This window comes from Protopterus annectens, chromosome 7.part1 (assembly GCF_019279795.1).
Source record: "Protopterus annectens isolate FY-2018-M chromosome 7.part1, PAN1.0, whole genome shotgun sequence".
Lineage (NCBI taxonomy): Eukaryota > Metazoa > Chordata > Ceratodontiformes > Protopteridae > Protopterus > Protopterus annectens.
The window spans coordinates 127814957-127830265 of NC_056740.1; the positions used below are offsets into that span (position 1 = coordinate 127814957).

General features: G+C 41.1%; 1 protein-coding gene across 1 annotated transcript in view; it reads right to left on the reverse strand.

The window, feature by feature from the left end:
* PRKAR2A (protein kinase cAMP-dependent type II regulatory subunit alpha) overlaps window positions 1–15309 on the reverse strand; it is a 1557926-nt gene that overhangs the window by 615708 nt on the left and 926909 nt on the right. Inside the window, exon 8 of the mRNA XM_044078589.1 lies at window positions 3210–3284. Coding sequence (XP_043934524.1) covers window positions 3210–3284 — 75 coding nt within the window. The remainder of the gene's footprint in view (window positions 1–3209; window positions 3285–15309) is intronic.

Consider the following 15309-nt stretch of genomic DNA (forward strand, 5'->3'; position numbering starts at 1 on the left):
CTAGGCCTCTTATCAGGAGGGGGATGGGAACCCCTGATCAAGGTAATTAAGTCTTCGGCTAGTTTGAGCATCTGTTTTTTGGGCATAGAGGCTTGTCGACGTGGCTCTTGAGTTTGTTTCTTTGCTTTAGTCTTTGCCTTTGAAGCTGAGGTTGGTTTAATGTAAAGATGTTTAGGTCTGAATACACCCTCAGAAGCCGGTGCCTGCTCAGCGGCTCCGGACCCATCTGAAGGAATAGTATCGGAGGCTCCAATACCTTGAGTTTCCAGCGGCATGGCCGACTCCACGTGGGAGTCGGTAGCGGCCTGCGACTCTAAAGTAGCAGGCGTCAGGGGCTGCGAAAGCACCTCACTGAGAACCGGCGAACCGGCGACTGGCTTAGGAGAAGCTTCGTCGTCGGTTTTGGGCCTCAGTTGTCTCTCTCCTTTTCTTTGCGTTTTTTGTGAACTCCGGTAGTTGGATGGCTATCCGATGACATTTCTGGATAATTAAACTGGTGTCCAAAATAGTTTAAAGCAAAATCATACCGACGCTTAATAGTGCGTTGGTTAAATCTAGCACAAAACCGACAACCAGAAATGTTGTGATCAGGGCCTAGGCAAGGAATACAGTAAGAATGAAAGTCCTTATGAGGCATTTGCTTTCCACAAGAAATACAATTGCTTACTTTTCCTGACATCGGACTGGAGCAAGAAAAAAGTTTCCCCAACGGGGTACTTAGCTTTATTGAAGACTTCGGATCTGAAACTCGAACATGAAAATCTCAGGAGTCAGCCGACCGGCACTTGCGACCTGCTTCTGCGTCGGGCACCACGCGGCAAGAAAGACTGGAGAAAATGGCGTCGGCCGCATCTTTTATACCCCTGACGACCTGACATCAGGGAAGGGGCAACAGCAGCCGACGCAGGACCCAAGACTTTGGAATTCAGGCCGACTGAGGGCAACCTGCCAGCAGGATTACCCAAATGTAATGACTGCAACAGTGAAACACGAAGAACATCTACAGGGGACAGATCTTTCTTTTGGGACGGGTAGCTTGGCTTCCCCTGATCAGCATGATAAGGTCTTCTGCCATTTTAAGCATTTGAGACTGAGGCAAGGAAGCAGGTGCCTGAGATTGGGTCGTCGGTTACTTGGGTGTGGTTCGTAGCCTAGGCCCAAGAAACTCGGTAGTTTTCGAAAGAACGGTAGTCGTGAAAGAAGTCAGTTTGTGTCGAGAATCGGTAGTGCGAAGGACTTTCTCGGAAGCCGGTGCCTGCTCCGGACCCATCCAAGGTAGAGATGACTGCAGGATTCTTAGTCGAAGAAGAGTTTTGCTGCATACCGGACTCCAAAAGGGTCTCAGTAGCAGCCTGCGAATCAACAGAAGTGGGCATCAGGGGCTGCAAAAGCGCCTGAGGACTGGTGAACTGACGACTAGCTTAGCGGGAGCGTCGTCAGTAGGTTTGTACCTGTACAGTCTGCCTCTGTCTTTATCTTTACGTTTTTTTCTTAAGATCTGCTGTTGGATGGCTTACCGAAGCTATTTGGAATTAGAGGACTGTAAGTGAAAATGTCTAGCTACAATAAGGGCCTGACGACGTACAGTTCTGGCGTTGAACAAATCACAGAAGCGACAGCGAGGGATGTCATGGTCTTGGCCTAAGCAAATGACGCAGTAAGAATGAAAGTCTCGGTGTGGTACTTGCTTTCCACAGGCGAGACAATTGTTAACTTTTTCTGACATCGGTTAGTGCAAGTAAAAAGGAGCCCCAACAGGGTACTCTGCTTTAGAAGACTTCCGCTTCAGTTCGGAAGACGAAACTCACGTAGTGGCCGACCGGCACTCGTGCGAACTGCTTCTGCTTCGGGCTCCATGGCAAGAAAGACTGGTGTAATGGCATCGGCTGCCTTACTTTATATTACTGATGACCTGACGTCAGTCCTGAAGCGACAGGAACAGACGCAGAAATACTATGCCTCTGGTATTCGGGTCGGCCGAGGGCTACCCTGACCCTGGCAGGGATAACTCAAATGTGATGATTTTCTTGTTTCACTGTTGAAGTCATCATCAGGTATTTCAGCTAATTGGAGACTCTGAATGAATGGGCATTGAAAATCGCCAATTAGCTGAAACACCTGATGTTCATAACGATCATTTGCATATATCCCATGTGTCTCTGAAACAAGAGGTTTGGGAGGTCACTCAGTGAAAGTTCTAGCTTTGCTGGAGTTTTCATTTTGTTTTTACAAATTTTAGTACTGACAGAAAACAGGCCAATGTGCTCTCAGTACCTCTGACGATACGAGACAAAAACATTCCACAGAATACTATACTCTTGGACCAACTCCTTGTGCATTCCCACCAACCACCTCTCTAATTTCCATCACATATTAAACTTGCCAAGCAGCCAAATGCATGGTGGAAGTGAAGTTTAGAGATGGCTAATGATGAAAGCAGAAATAAACAGCTGGCAACAGTACTTTAAAATGAAGCTGAAGTCCGATTTAAAATACTAACAAAACACAAGAAAGATTTTTTTGAGAAGAAAACGCTGAAATGCCTGACTCCTCAATCTACAAGAAGAATTTTAATGCCTGACACCTCAATCTACAGGAAGAAATTTAATGCCTGACCCCTCAATCCACAGGAAGAAATTGACTTAAACATGTCAATGTTAAATAACACTGTACAGTTACTGCAATGTATACAACATCTAAGCTAACAATTACTTCTGGGGTGATGGATAGCAAACTTCACTGACAATGGCTACAAGTGCATTGTTCTGACAAACAAGATCTGTATGTAAACATACAGAACACATGTAATACTCAAGTCTGCACCAACTTCAACTTCAAAATGTGCTTTGTTCAATCTCTGCATAATATATTCTGTTGGCAGAGTAATTTTTACAAAATGGTGGCACTTCACCCCCCCCCCCCCACATGCAGGCAGACAAATACTGTTGTAAATCAAGTTTAAATAGACAACATGGTGCGTGTTTCTCCATGCAGTTTGATCAAAGAAGTGTCAGTTATCACAGCACTGATTACATAAGCTCCTCTTGGTCTTTTTTATGAATGCTTAATTATATAAGTATGTTTGTGCAGTAATGCAGCAATGCATCTTCAAAATTAATTACAAATAGACATCAACTTACATACAAGAGTTAGCATACTGCACCTAAACAACACACAAAGTTAGAAAAATAAAAGGAGTGCATTCTCACCTGAGCAATGATGCGTTCACCATCCTGATATATCTTTTCACCTATTACATCAACAATCTTCATTCTTTCAGAAAGCTGCATCAACAAAAATGATAGAACTGGATGTTGTTTTGCATCATGTATGTGCATGCTGTTAACCATTTGGCAATATGCAAGCATAGTAAATACTAACAATAATGTTTTGTCTTGTATTTTCTAGTAAATATGGCTTCTAGCTACATTTTTTTATTTTATTTATCCTTTGTTGAGTGGATCAGTCATATTAAGCTAATAGCCTCATTTCAGGAGATACCTGTGGTGGTATTTATACTACTAGAGGAAACTATCAGGGCATTGGGGAACTTTCCCTACTCATCGTTGTTATGAGCAGGACCCACTTTGGAGGAGCACTTCCCGTTTCCATTCCAGGCGCAGAAGCAGCCTAGAGAAACAGGAAGGAAGATGGAGAGAGGAGGATATAACGCAGTGGTGAAAGAAATGAAGGGGCAAGCAAATACTGAGACAGATGAATATGTGCAGGATTCTGAGGAAATGTTTAAAAGAAACCTGTTTGACAGAGACAACTCAGCAAATGGTGGATGTATAACTACAACCCTCCAGTCAGGAGGCTTGCAAGATGATTTACCTAAAGAAATGGTGGTGCAGAGTAAGCCAGAAAACGAAGGAGATGTTTTTTGGGGGGACATTATGGAGAAAATATAAAAGAAGGATTTAGAGACAATCCTGAAGAATAGTGGTGAGGTGGAAAATAAAACATGCAAAGAAAGTAAAAGAAGGAAAAAGTCCAGTAGCAGAAAAGAAGGCAGAAGAAAATGAAAATGGAAGTACATGCTAAGGATTTAAAGTAAAGACGACAAAGAAATGGACAGATATGAATGAGACAATTTACTAGCCCCTTTGGAGGTAAAAATCACATGAAGTAAGAACATTTATTCTTATCAACAAAGAGACATTTTGTGACATTACATCTCAGACTTTTTTTTTTCAATGGAAAATTTTCTTGGAGAATATGAAAAAAAAATACCCATGGAATCTTTATGTGCTAAAAACATTTAACAGAGAAACAAAAAAGAAGAGTCATGTAAATTTCAAAAGCAGGTAGAAAGAGACTTTGAAAGGACATTTGAAAACTTTAAGTAAAGTACTGGGCATTGCAAAGTTTACAACAGTACCTGGGACTGTAATATTGCATTAAAAAAAGAAAGAGAAAAATATACATATACCAAGCATGATTAATGGGGAGGGGAACAGGGGTGCTATAAAATAGTGGGGACAACCCAAAACATTTTGGGGGGCATTTGACAAGTGACTGTGATACAAGAAAATTTTATATTTGTAGGGCAATAGGACATGATGCAAAAAATGTTAATAGAAATGTTATAAATGTAATAAAATTCAACATTTACGGCTGAATTGCGAAAATGAAAACAGTAAGGAAAAAAAATTAAGAAATTAAGTTTTAGTAGTAGTAGAAATAGAAGAAAAATTGGATGAGGAAAAAAGAGGGCAGAGAAGAAAGTTCTGAAATAAGTGATGAAGACAAAACGAGAAGTAGTAAAAGGGGGAAAAACTACTGGTAAAAGACAGAAAAAGAAAATTTAAAGGGATAAAAGAAAAAAAGAAACAAAATGGATGAAAAATTACAGCTTAAGACTGGGGTTTGCTGTAATGATTAAGCTTGTTTGGCTCACAGACACAAGGTACAGTGTTTGATTCTCACCTTTGGGAAGGAAATTGGTTAGGCTTAGAATGGCCTTTTTAGAAAGCTAGCCCTATAATTAGCTATGAATTTACGAAACCATGAATCTATTGAAAAGAGACCATGAAAATTTTAGGGTGCTTTCTGTAAATGTGAATGGTATTAGGAATCTAGTAAGACAAACAGGAATTCTGGAGTGGTGTCATACATGTGACGTAAATGCAATTATATTAGAAGACAGAAGATTTTTAACAAATGAAAGCTTACAAACTATGGAGAGGAAAGATAATCTGGAATTTGGGAAATGAGAGATGTTCTGGAATAGCCATATTCTGCAGAAATACAGTAACGGTAACAGATGCAACTGTAGCAATAATGGGAAGATTAACCAATGTAAATTTAAAATAGAAAAAACAAGTGTACATAATTATAACATTCTATGCTTGTACTAACTGTAAATAAATGGATATGTTTATTTCATCAGATTTTAGACTATGTAGTGATAAATATGAATATTTTAACAGGAGTCTTTATTGCGATTAAAAAGGCAAGCGTAAAAAGAAACAAAATAAGAAAAATGTTGGAAATTATACGATGTGGTAAGTTAAAACATTGGGACAAAAATTCATGGATTTACAAAAGAGGTATTTACAGAATTGAAATAGTTCAACATTTTTCATTATAGGAGAAGGGGAGTTAGCTGAAACAGGACTTTCTGATCTTGCAATATGACTAGAGATAAAAGGCAAGGGAATACAAAAGATAAAGAAGCATGGAATGAAGAAGGAAACATTAGTAATACAATTATGGAAAGAGCATATTACTGAGAGAACATTTTATAAAAACTGGTCTGAATGGTGGGTGATGTTTAAGGAAAAATATAAACAATGTTTTTTACAGAAGCAATATGATGTGAGAAAAGTAGAGAAAGAAAAATATAAAAGAACGTATAATGATGTATTGGAAGATTTAGAACATAATGATGGAAAGTACTTTGACAAAGAAAAAGAATTATATGAAATAAATCAAGAAAAAGCACAAGAATTGTTATATAAACAAATATATATTTTTACAAGGAAAAAGAAGTACTGAGTTACTTTAGCAGATTAGTAAAGGAAGATGGTAAGTGTAATGTAAAAAATGATTGCAAAAGGAGAAATAGAAAACTCAAGAAAATATTATAAATAGTGTAGTACAACACATACCAGAAAGGATTAAAGAAAAAAAAAAGAAGAAAGTGAAAAGAAATGTGGAAAGTAAAAAAGTTAGGAAAAGAGGCTAAAGAGTTGGAAAACGAGATTTCTTCAGATGAGCCAGATAAAATATTAGGACAAGTAAATATAGATTCAGCTGCAGGCCCAGATTGACTAGGGTATGAAATATATACAAATTAAAGGGACTGGCAAAAAAATACTTTTAAAAAATTTTGAATGAATGATTAAATGAAGGTTTTATGTAATGTAGTGGAATACTTAAATTCATATGGAATGAGGAAAACAGAAGAAAATTAAAAAAATGGAGAACAACAGTACTGAATAATGATGATTACAAGATCTTTGTGAAAATAATACAAGAGAGATTTGAAACTAAATTGGGAAATATTATGGAAGATAGTATATACAGTATAAGGGGTAGGGTTTGTCAATAATTAATGATAGAGAAACTGTGGGTGATATTATGAACAGACAAGAAGCAGCAAAAATCATAAGAGACCTTAAGGCATTTGACACAACTGGATATGAAATCTTACAGGTAATAATGAAAGAATATAAGTGAGAAAGTTAGGAAATTATGCATGTCAGCATATAGTAATAACACAGTAGAAATGCTTGTAAATGGCTGGTTAAGCCAAGAGGTACATATGAAGAGTGGTGTAAGCAGGGATGTCCAATGAGTTGTATATTCTTTGCATTAGCATTAATCTGAAAGGTTAAGAATTCCAGTTATGTTAACATATCCAGATGACATTACAATTACAAAAAATAAAATTTGGGTAAAAGAAGCAATAATTTGTACAAACAAATGTTTAGAGATGATAGGGATGGCTTTAAATAAAGAGAAAAGTAAATGTTTTTAGATTATATGGTAAAGATCAGGGTATATATTTTACAATAAATGAAATTTTTGTGTTAGGTATAACATTTTGGAATTAAGATCCAAGTAAAATTCAAAAGGAAAACAGAAGAAATAAAGCAAACATGTCTTTTCTGGAGAATATATAAATCATTCTGAAAAAAGGCTTACTTGATAAATTCAGTACTCATGGGAAAAATATCACACTTGGCAAGTGCATTTATGTTGCCAACAGTATTTGAAAATTAATTACTGCAGACAATTTTTTTATATTTATATTGCATTCTAGATTAACCCCAGTAAAAAGTAGTTTTGTATGCAAATAAAAAGGAGGTTTATGGTTAATTAACACTGCATGCTCTGCTTCAATAAATTTGCACAAAGGGTTAAAGTGGATAAATGAAAAAAAAATGAGATAAGTGGTAAAACTGTATAAATGTAAGTATGATCAATTTTGGGGTATGGTAAAAAAGAGAAAGAGTACATAAATGAAGCAATAAAATATTACCAAGAAAAAATGTGTGTGTGTAAAATAAAAATTGCTGATATAGAAAAAGATAGAAAAGTATGGTACAACAAAATAATGATAAAACATTACTATGTAAAGCCAGGGCAAAATCCAACAGATGAAAAAATAAAGCATTTGTAAACTGTGTAATCATAAAGTGGAATGTCAAGATTTTTTGTGGAGACTGGTTTTAGATAAATTGCCAGTAAAAGGAAATATTCCCTATAAAAAGAAAAGTGATAGAACACTGTCAAGAAGAAATTACAGAACATGTGTAAAAATGTATAGGGAAAACTATATAAAGAAGATTTATTTGAAGATATAAAAGAAGCAGATAAAAATGGATATGATTAAATGTAGATATTACATGCATAAATGGGCGTGCCTTCGCTGAAGGTTGAATGTCGAGCTGGCACCTCGGCGTTCGTGAAAATCTACTGCCAATCATTAGCGGACCGGAGTTCCGCTGTGGCGACCCCTAACCGGGAAAAGACAACAACATAAGAATAGAAGTAAAGAATATGTTTAAAGAATTTTTAAGTTGTGTTATATGGGTTATATGGAATGAAAAAATAAATTAAATTATGTTTAATGGTAAATGGATTTTAATCACAATATTAAGTAAAATCAAATGGTTATGAAAAAAGGAGTGGGGGTCTAATAAGGATGAAAATTTAACATGACTGTATAAGAAATTATGAATGCGTGTTTGTACATATGTAAATATTTGTAAATATTTTGTAAATAAGAGTTTCTGTATTTAAAATAAAGGACCCCTACTTTTTTGATGGGTACTGTGGGACCATTTACATCCACCTGAGCTGCTACCAACTCAAACAGATGGGGCCTCAATTTAATATCTCATCCAAAAGATGGCGCACTCAGTAGTGCAGCACTCCCCTTTATGCTGCACTGCAGCGTCAGTAATCAATCTACCTGGTGTGGCATTAGAACCCACAGCTTTCTGCACCAAAAGCTAGTACGGTACCTGTTGTACCACTGACAAATAACTAGGCTGCGTTTGAATAAGAGACAAAAAAGTCCAAGTTCACTTACTTTTAGAAACAAAAAAAATTCATTTAGAGCCTCACCATCTGAAAACTCTGTATGAAACCAAAGATTTACTCCAGACTGCAACACCCGAAGACAAAAAAAAAAAAAAAAAAAGACAGTCTTAAGCACTACATGGAAAAGGACATACGCTGCACAGATCTACTAAGTATACTTTCTTCAGAGAACATTACATTTCACTTTGCCTGTTCACAATACCTAGTAAATAACTCAAGAACATCTACAAGCTGTTCGATTTACAAAGACATGCAGCAATAAAAAATTGTGTCTGTGTGGGGCAAAATTCCAGCGCCACCCAAGAAGTTGAGGGGTGCACTCCACCCCACTCTCCATCTTCATTTTCACTCCAATGTCACTACACATCAGAGAAATAGCAAAGTCACTGACCAGTAATGTAATGCTATCTTGCTCTTTCACAAAGATTTGTCCTCCTGTGGCTACACAAAAATCACCAATATGCAAGCATACAGATGCTTGCCCTAGAGAGGAGTGGGCAAGAAAACACTGGTATAGGACAACTCAAACTACAAGGTTCAAGCAATGGTGACCTGAGCTCAGGTGTTCATTTCAAGGATTTACAAACCACTATACATATCCCAAAGCACAAAACAAAAAGGAAAAAATGGTTTTGTTCAATATGTTACAGCTATCCTTAAGTAATGTCAAACACTAAAACATTTCTAGCTAACACTTTTGGATAGAGGTTTCCATCCTCTGATGGACCTGCAGCTTTGTTAAAAGTTTCTGCTTAAGACACCGGCAAATGTTTATTTCCCATAAAGTTTTGGTTAAAATTATTAAAATAGTCCAATTTTCTACTCAAAATAATTAAAAACCAGACTGGACTTAAATAAAACTAGTCGTCCTAAACTGTAACATAAATGGAACACGTCACAAATTAAACAATTAATGCTACGATTGCAACAAAAAAGAAGTTGTGTATTCACTATAACGTTCCATGTTTGTAGTCCATCTCACCCTTCATTCTTACATATGGGATCGGAGCTGATCCTTGGCTCAGACTCAGCCTATTTACAAGCTGGAAGTCTTCTAGTTGGCTTGTGGCTAGGTAAGTATCTCATGGTGCACCAGTACAATCCCCAGATCTTGTTTGCTGCTAACTAGGAGAGATAATAACTATACTAAAGAAGCCAATACTAAAAGGTCTCCATAAAAAGGATAATAATATTTTTCTGTCAACATGTACTTCCAGGCTGGGGGTAGGTTTGTAAGAATGAAGGGTGAGATGGACTACAATCATGGAATGTTGTGGTGAGTACATAACTTCTTTATGTTCTGTAGTCCTATCTCACCTTCATTCTTACATATGGGACAGCGTCCCTAGCGCCTTATTCTTGGGTGACTCAAGGAAAAATACTCCTGAGTACCGTGGAACCAAATGAAGCTCTACCCCTGGAGGTTAAATTCAATTTGCAATGAGTAATAAAAGTGTGAGGGGTAGCCCACGTAGCTGCTGCACAAATATTACCAAGTGGGACACTGGCTTGAAAGGCTGCATAGGTAGACTGAGATCTGGTAGAATGAGCCTTGATTTTAAAAGGTAAAGTCTACCCTCAGCATTGTAAACATAAGCTATACAGCTAGAAATCCAATTAGAGTGTGTCACTTTGGAAACTGGTAAACCTGACCTGGATTCTGAGAAGGAAATGAATAATTGATCTGATTTCCTGATTTCCTTAGTCCGGTGCAAATAAAAACGTAAATGTCTGTGGACATCCAGCTGATGAAACCTGTATTCAGCTGCATTGGAATGATTTGGAAAGAACACCGGAAGCTCTATGGCTTGATTCAAAGTGGCATGGGAACAGACCTTGGGGACAAAGGAGGGATTAGTAAGAAGGGACACCCTGTCCTTGTGAAAAATCAGATAAGGGGGTTTAACAGACAATGCTTGCAACTTTGACACCCGTCTGGCCGATGTGGCAGCCACCAGAAACAAAGTCTTCCAGGACAGGAATTTCAAAGAAGATGGATGGGAAGGTTCAAAGGGTGGAGAAGTCAATTTGGATAACACACAATTTAAATCCCATGAGGCAACAGGTTCTTGATGGGGGGGGGGGGGTCTTAACAAAGTGGCACCTTTAAGGAAGGTTTTGCACAGCTTATGTGACATCAGATCTGAATCTTGAAAACCTAGATGAAAGTTTGAAATTGCTGCCAAATGGACTCTGATAGTGGCAGCCGCAGATCCCTGGTGAAAAAGCTCAGACAGGAATTCCAAAACCACTGGAATGGAGGCAGTGTAAGGGTCAACATTCAGTTTCTCTGCCCAGATAGAGAATCTTCTCCATTTACTGGAATATAGTCTCCTAGTAGGTTTATGAGAAGACGTAAGGATATGAGTCATGGAGGGCATGATGTTGTGAAGGCTGACTAGGGATGGAACTGGAGCAGCCACGCTGTCAAATTGAGGGTGTGTAAGGAGGGATGGAGCAAACCTGATATGCGAGTTAACAGGTCTGGAGCTGGGTCCAGGATCCAAGGATCATCCAAGAGAAGAGGCCCAAGGAAGGGGAACCAAACCTGACGAGGCCAGTAAGGAGCAATGAGGATAAGTTTGCTTCCCAGCTGGTTCGCTTTTTGAATAACCTTGGGAATGAGAGGAAAGGGAGGAAAGGCATACAGGAGACCCAGGGGCCAATCGTGAACAAGTGCGTCTCTCGGTGACTCCCCCGGAGGGGGGATGAGGGAGAAGTAGCTGCTGTACTTGGCATTGATTGGACTGGCAAACAGGTCGCAGCAAGGCTGTCCCAATCTGTGGAAAATCTGTTCCGCTGTTTCCTGTTTCAGAGACCACTCGTGAGGCATAAGATTGCCCTGCTGAGCTTGTTGGCTATCATGTTGGTTGTTCCTGGAATGTGCGTTGCCACCAGAAAACGCTGGGAAGCTATCGCCCATTTCAAAACTCGCATGGCCTCTCGACAGAGTGGGTAAGATCTGGTTCCGCCCTGTTTGTTGATATACCATACTACCGACATGTTGTCCGATTGTATTGCAATAGTCCCCAGAGGCAGAAGGTCGTGGAGTGCTTGCAACGCCAGGAGCACTGCCCTCATCTCTAGAACGTTGATATGCAGGTGAGCCTCATGATCTTGCCATGTGCCTTGGACAGTCCTGCCAAGATAATGCCCCTCCACCCTATCTGTGAGGCATCCGTGGTCACAGTAGCAGCAGGTTGGTCAGGAACAAATGAGGTGCCCATGGTTAACTGATTGGGTAGTGTCCATCAAAGGAGGTCCTTCTTGCAAGATTCTGTCAGCAGAATGTGATGAGATAATGGGAGGTGCTGAAAAGACCATTGGGGGTGACAGGAGTCACTGAAGAATTCTCATGTGTAACCTGGCTAGTGGCACTAGTAATATGGTGGAAGCCATGGTCCCTAGAAGTTGCAGAATAATCTTGGCTTTGACCTTTCGTAAGGGAAGACGCCGCCGAATTTGAAGAACCAGATTCTGTGCCTTTTCGGCAGGAAGACGAGCCAATATGTCTACTGTGTATATCTCTGCGCCTATAAAAATCACAGACCGAGAGGGCAATAAGGCAGATTTTTCCCAATTTAAAGAAATTCCCAGGTGGGCACAAAGCTGAACAGTAACGTCCCTGGTCTGAAGAGGTAGATGCCTGGTGGGGGCGGGTCAAGAGCCAGTTGTCCAGATATGGAAACACCTGGAATCCTCGACATCTCAGGTGAGCTGTCACTACTGCCATACATTTGGTGAACACCCTGGGGGCTGTGGTGAGACTAAAGGGCAGAGCACGAAACTGATAATGACTGGCTCCCAGCCGGAACAGTAGATGACTCCTCGATGCCCTGTCCATTTTAATGTGATAGTAGGCGTCTTGGAGATCTACTGAGCACATCCAACTGTCTTTCCCTAATAAGGGGAGTACAGACTGCAGTGTCACCATCCGGAACTTGTCCTTCTTTACTGATTCGTTCAATCTGCTGAGGTCCAGAATAGGCCTCCAGTCACCTGTACGTTTTGGCACTAAAAAGAATCTGGAGTAAGATCTGGATCCTATTGGTTCTGCTGGGGCGGTTTGGATGACTTTTTGACAGCTACTTGTTGACCTCCACAGTTGCCTGATCCCTGTGACTGGGTGGAACATCTGGGATCTTCTTGGGAACAACAGGTGGAAGACAAAAGGGTATGACATAACCTCTGGTAATAATTCTTTGTAACCACTTGTCTTGAGTGATACCTAGCCAGGCTTCTGGATACAAAGTAATGCGACCCCCAACCGGCCCCAGAGAAGCACAGTCAGGCCCCACATCAGGAGCATTGGTAAAGCCAGCCTCGAAAGGAATCGCGACCTCTCTGGTTTTGCGGACCGCTCCTGCCTCTAGGGCGATGTCTACCATTTCTTCCTCCTCCTCTGCCTCTGAAGGAACAGTCACCCTGTGCATCCTGGAAAAAGTTCTGTGACTTCTTGAACCACATTTTACCGCCCCTCTGACCCTTAAGGTATGGTCTACAGGGAACAGTAAAACACACTCCCACGGTAGAGTGCATTTTTCCTTCGCACCAGGTGAGTGTCCTTTACCTTGGATCCAAACAAGGAGGAACCGTTGAAGGGGGCGTTGGTAAAGGTAGACTTGAACGGTTCCGCAAAGTTACACAAACACATCCAAGAATGACGCCTCAGGGAAATTCCTGAACCGCTGCTCTACTCACTCTATCGGCTGCATCCGAAATAAGCCACATGGAAGAGTTGACGACAGAGTTCAAGGTGGACAACTGGGCAGAAACCTTGTCAGGGACTCCCTCAGTACATGTACCTTGTAGAGAATCTCCTAACTTTTTAAGGAGATCTCTCTGAAGTCTCGTGAAGTAAGTTAGTTCAGAGATCTAAGGGTAAATGTCGCTGAACTAAAGATACGCTTCCCGTATCTGTCCATCGTTTGAGACTCCTTATTCGGCGGATGAACAGAAGTGGTCTCAGCTAGCTCCTTCTTAGTGGTTGCTGCCACCACCATGTAATCTATGGGAACACCTTTAGACAAAAAAATCTTTCACAGGAGGGGCAGAAAGAAACTTATTCGGTCTCCTGGGGACTGGCTCCATGGCATCAGGAGTATCCCACATCTTTCGACTAACTAGCTTTATCAGTTTGTCGAAAGGTGGCGACACCCAAGAGGCTGAAGGTTGAGACCAGAAAGCCTTCAGGTACACTGACTCCTCATCAGAAGGGGTGACAGTGGGCCAGCCGCACCTCTGCTTAAGGATTTCCAGAATGTCTACAAAGGAGACATCATCAGAGGACAACTTGGGGGACCCTTCTGACTCCTCGAGGTCAGTGTCAGAGGTCAGAGACTCAGCCTGGGAGTCTACATGCTTCCTTTTACATGTTCTCTTCCACGGGGGCTCCACAGAAGAACATTCCTGGGAGGTCTTGGAAGAGTGGAGGCCACCAGCCGGTGGCTCCTGAGGCTGAGGGTCTCTGCTGTCCACGGAGGGAGTAGGAGCTGAGACAGAACTAGGTGCTTTAGGGGGAAGAGTGTCAGTACCTCTGGTAGGAGCCGACGATCAGGACAGCACACTCCTCATCTCGACTGATAACCTCTCCAGCTCCGAGGAGACAGAGGATGCCATCGGCTCCAGAGCCATCAGGTCAGAAATAGACATAGGGTCCAAACTCACCCTAGCAGACGCTTCGAGAGGAAGACTCGGAACAGAAGAAGTTTGGTTCCAAACATCCCTGTCAGGGACAACCGGGGAGCTTCGGCCCCTAGACACTACAGACGGCGCCAAAAGTGTTGGAGCAGAACTTGGCTCCGAAACAGCCACAGGGGGAGCTAGAGCCAAAGGTTCCACCAGTGGTACCAAACACTCTGGCTTCAAAAGACCAGCATGGCTCGAAGAAGGAATGACTGCAGAGGGTTGAACGGACTTGAGTGGCTCCGGAACTGACTGGGTCGGAGCCAACAACAATTTAGGCAAAGCAGATGACTTCAACAGTCTCAGCACTACCCTCTCCACATCTTCTTCCGATAAACTCCTGGAAGACCTGGATGACAGAGTAGGAGAGTGGGATCTCTGAGGTATCAGAGATTTCAATATCAAGAAGGCTGGTAGAGGATCCATAGACTGGCTCCGAGAAATAGTCTCAATGGTCGGCTCTGAAATACTTGGAATCAACCCTGTAATCACAATACTGCTCTCAGTCGGCACCGAGGTCTGTGGAGCTGATGAGACAGTAGATTTGTCTGATTTTGTGATCTTAAGAGGTGGCTCCGAGACACCAGCCGGTGCCGGGGAGGGCCTCTTAGAGGATTTAGACTTTCTCTTACTGGATTTTGAAGATGAGGAAGAGAGTACAGTTGTGTACACGTACCATAAACGTAGCTGTTCGAGTGTATTCACTGTTGCAGTCATTACATTTGGGTAATCCTGCTGGCAGGTTGCTTTCAGCCGGCCTGAATTCCAAAGTCTTGGGTCCTGCGTCGGCTGCTGAGGCCCCCTCCCTGACGTCAGATCATCAGGGGTATAAAAGAAGTAGCCCACTTTCTTGCCCCAGATGTCAGGTGCCCCCAAAAAGGGTAGCAAAACTGTATATAAATACACCAATATAAATTTTACCTTCATCTATAAGCAAATACACCACATAGGTAGTATAAATCAGAGAAGGAAAGATAAGAGCCAAAAGAAAAAAGGGGGAAGGCGGGTGGGCAACCTGGACTGCAACAGTGAATACACTCGAACATCTGCATTTATGGTAAGTGTACA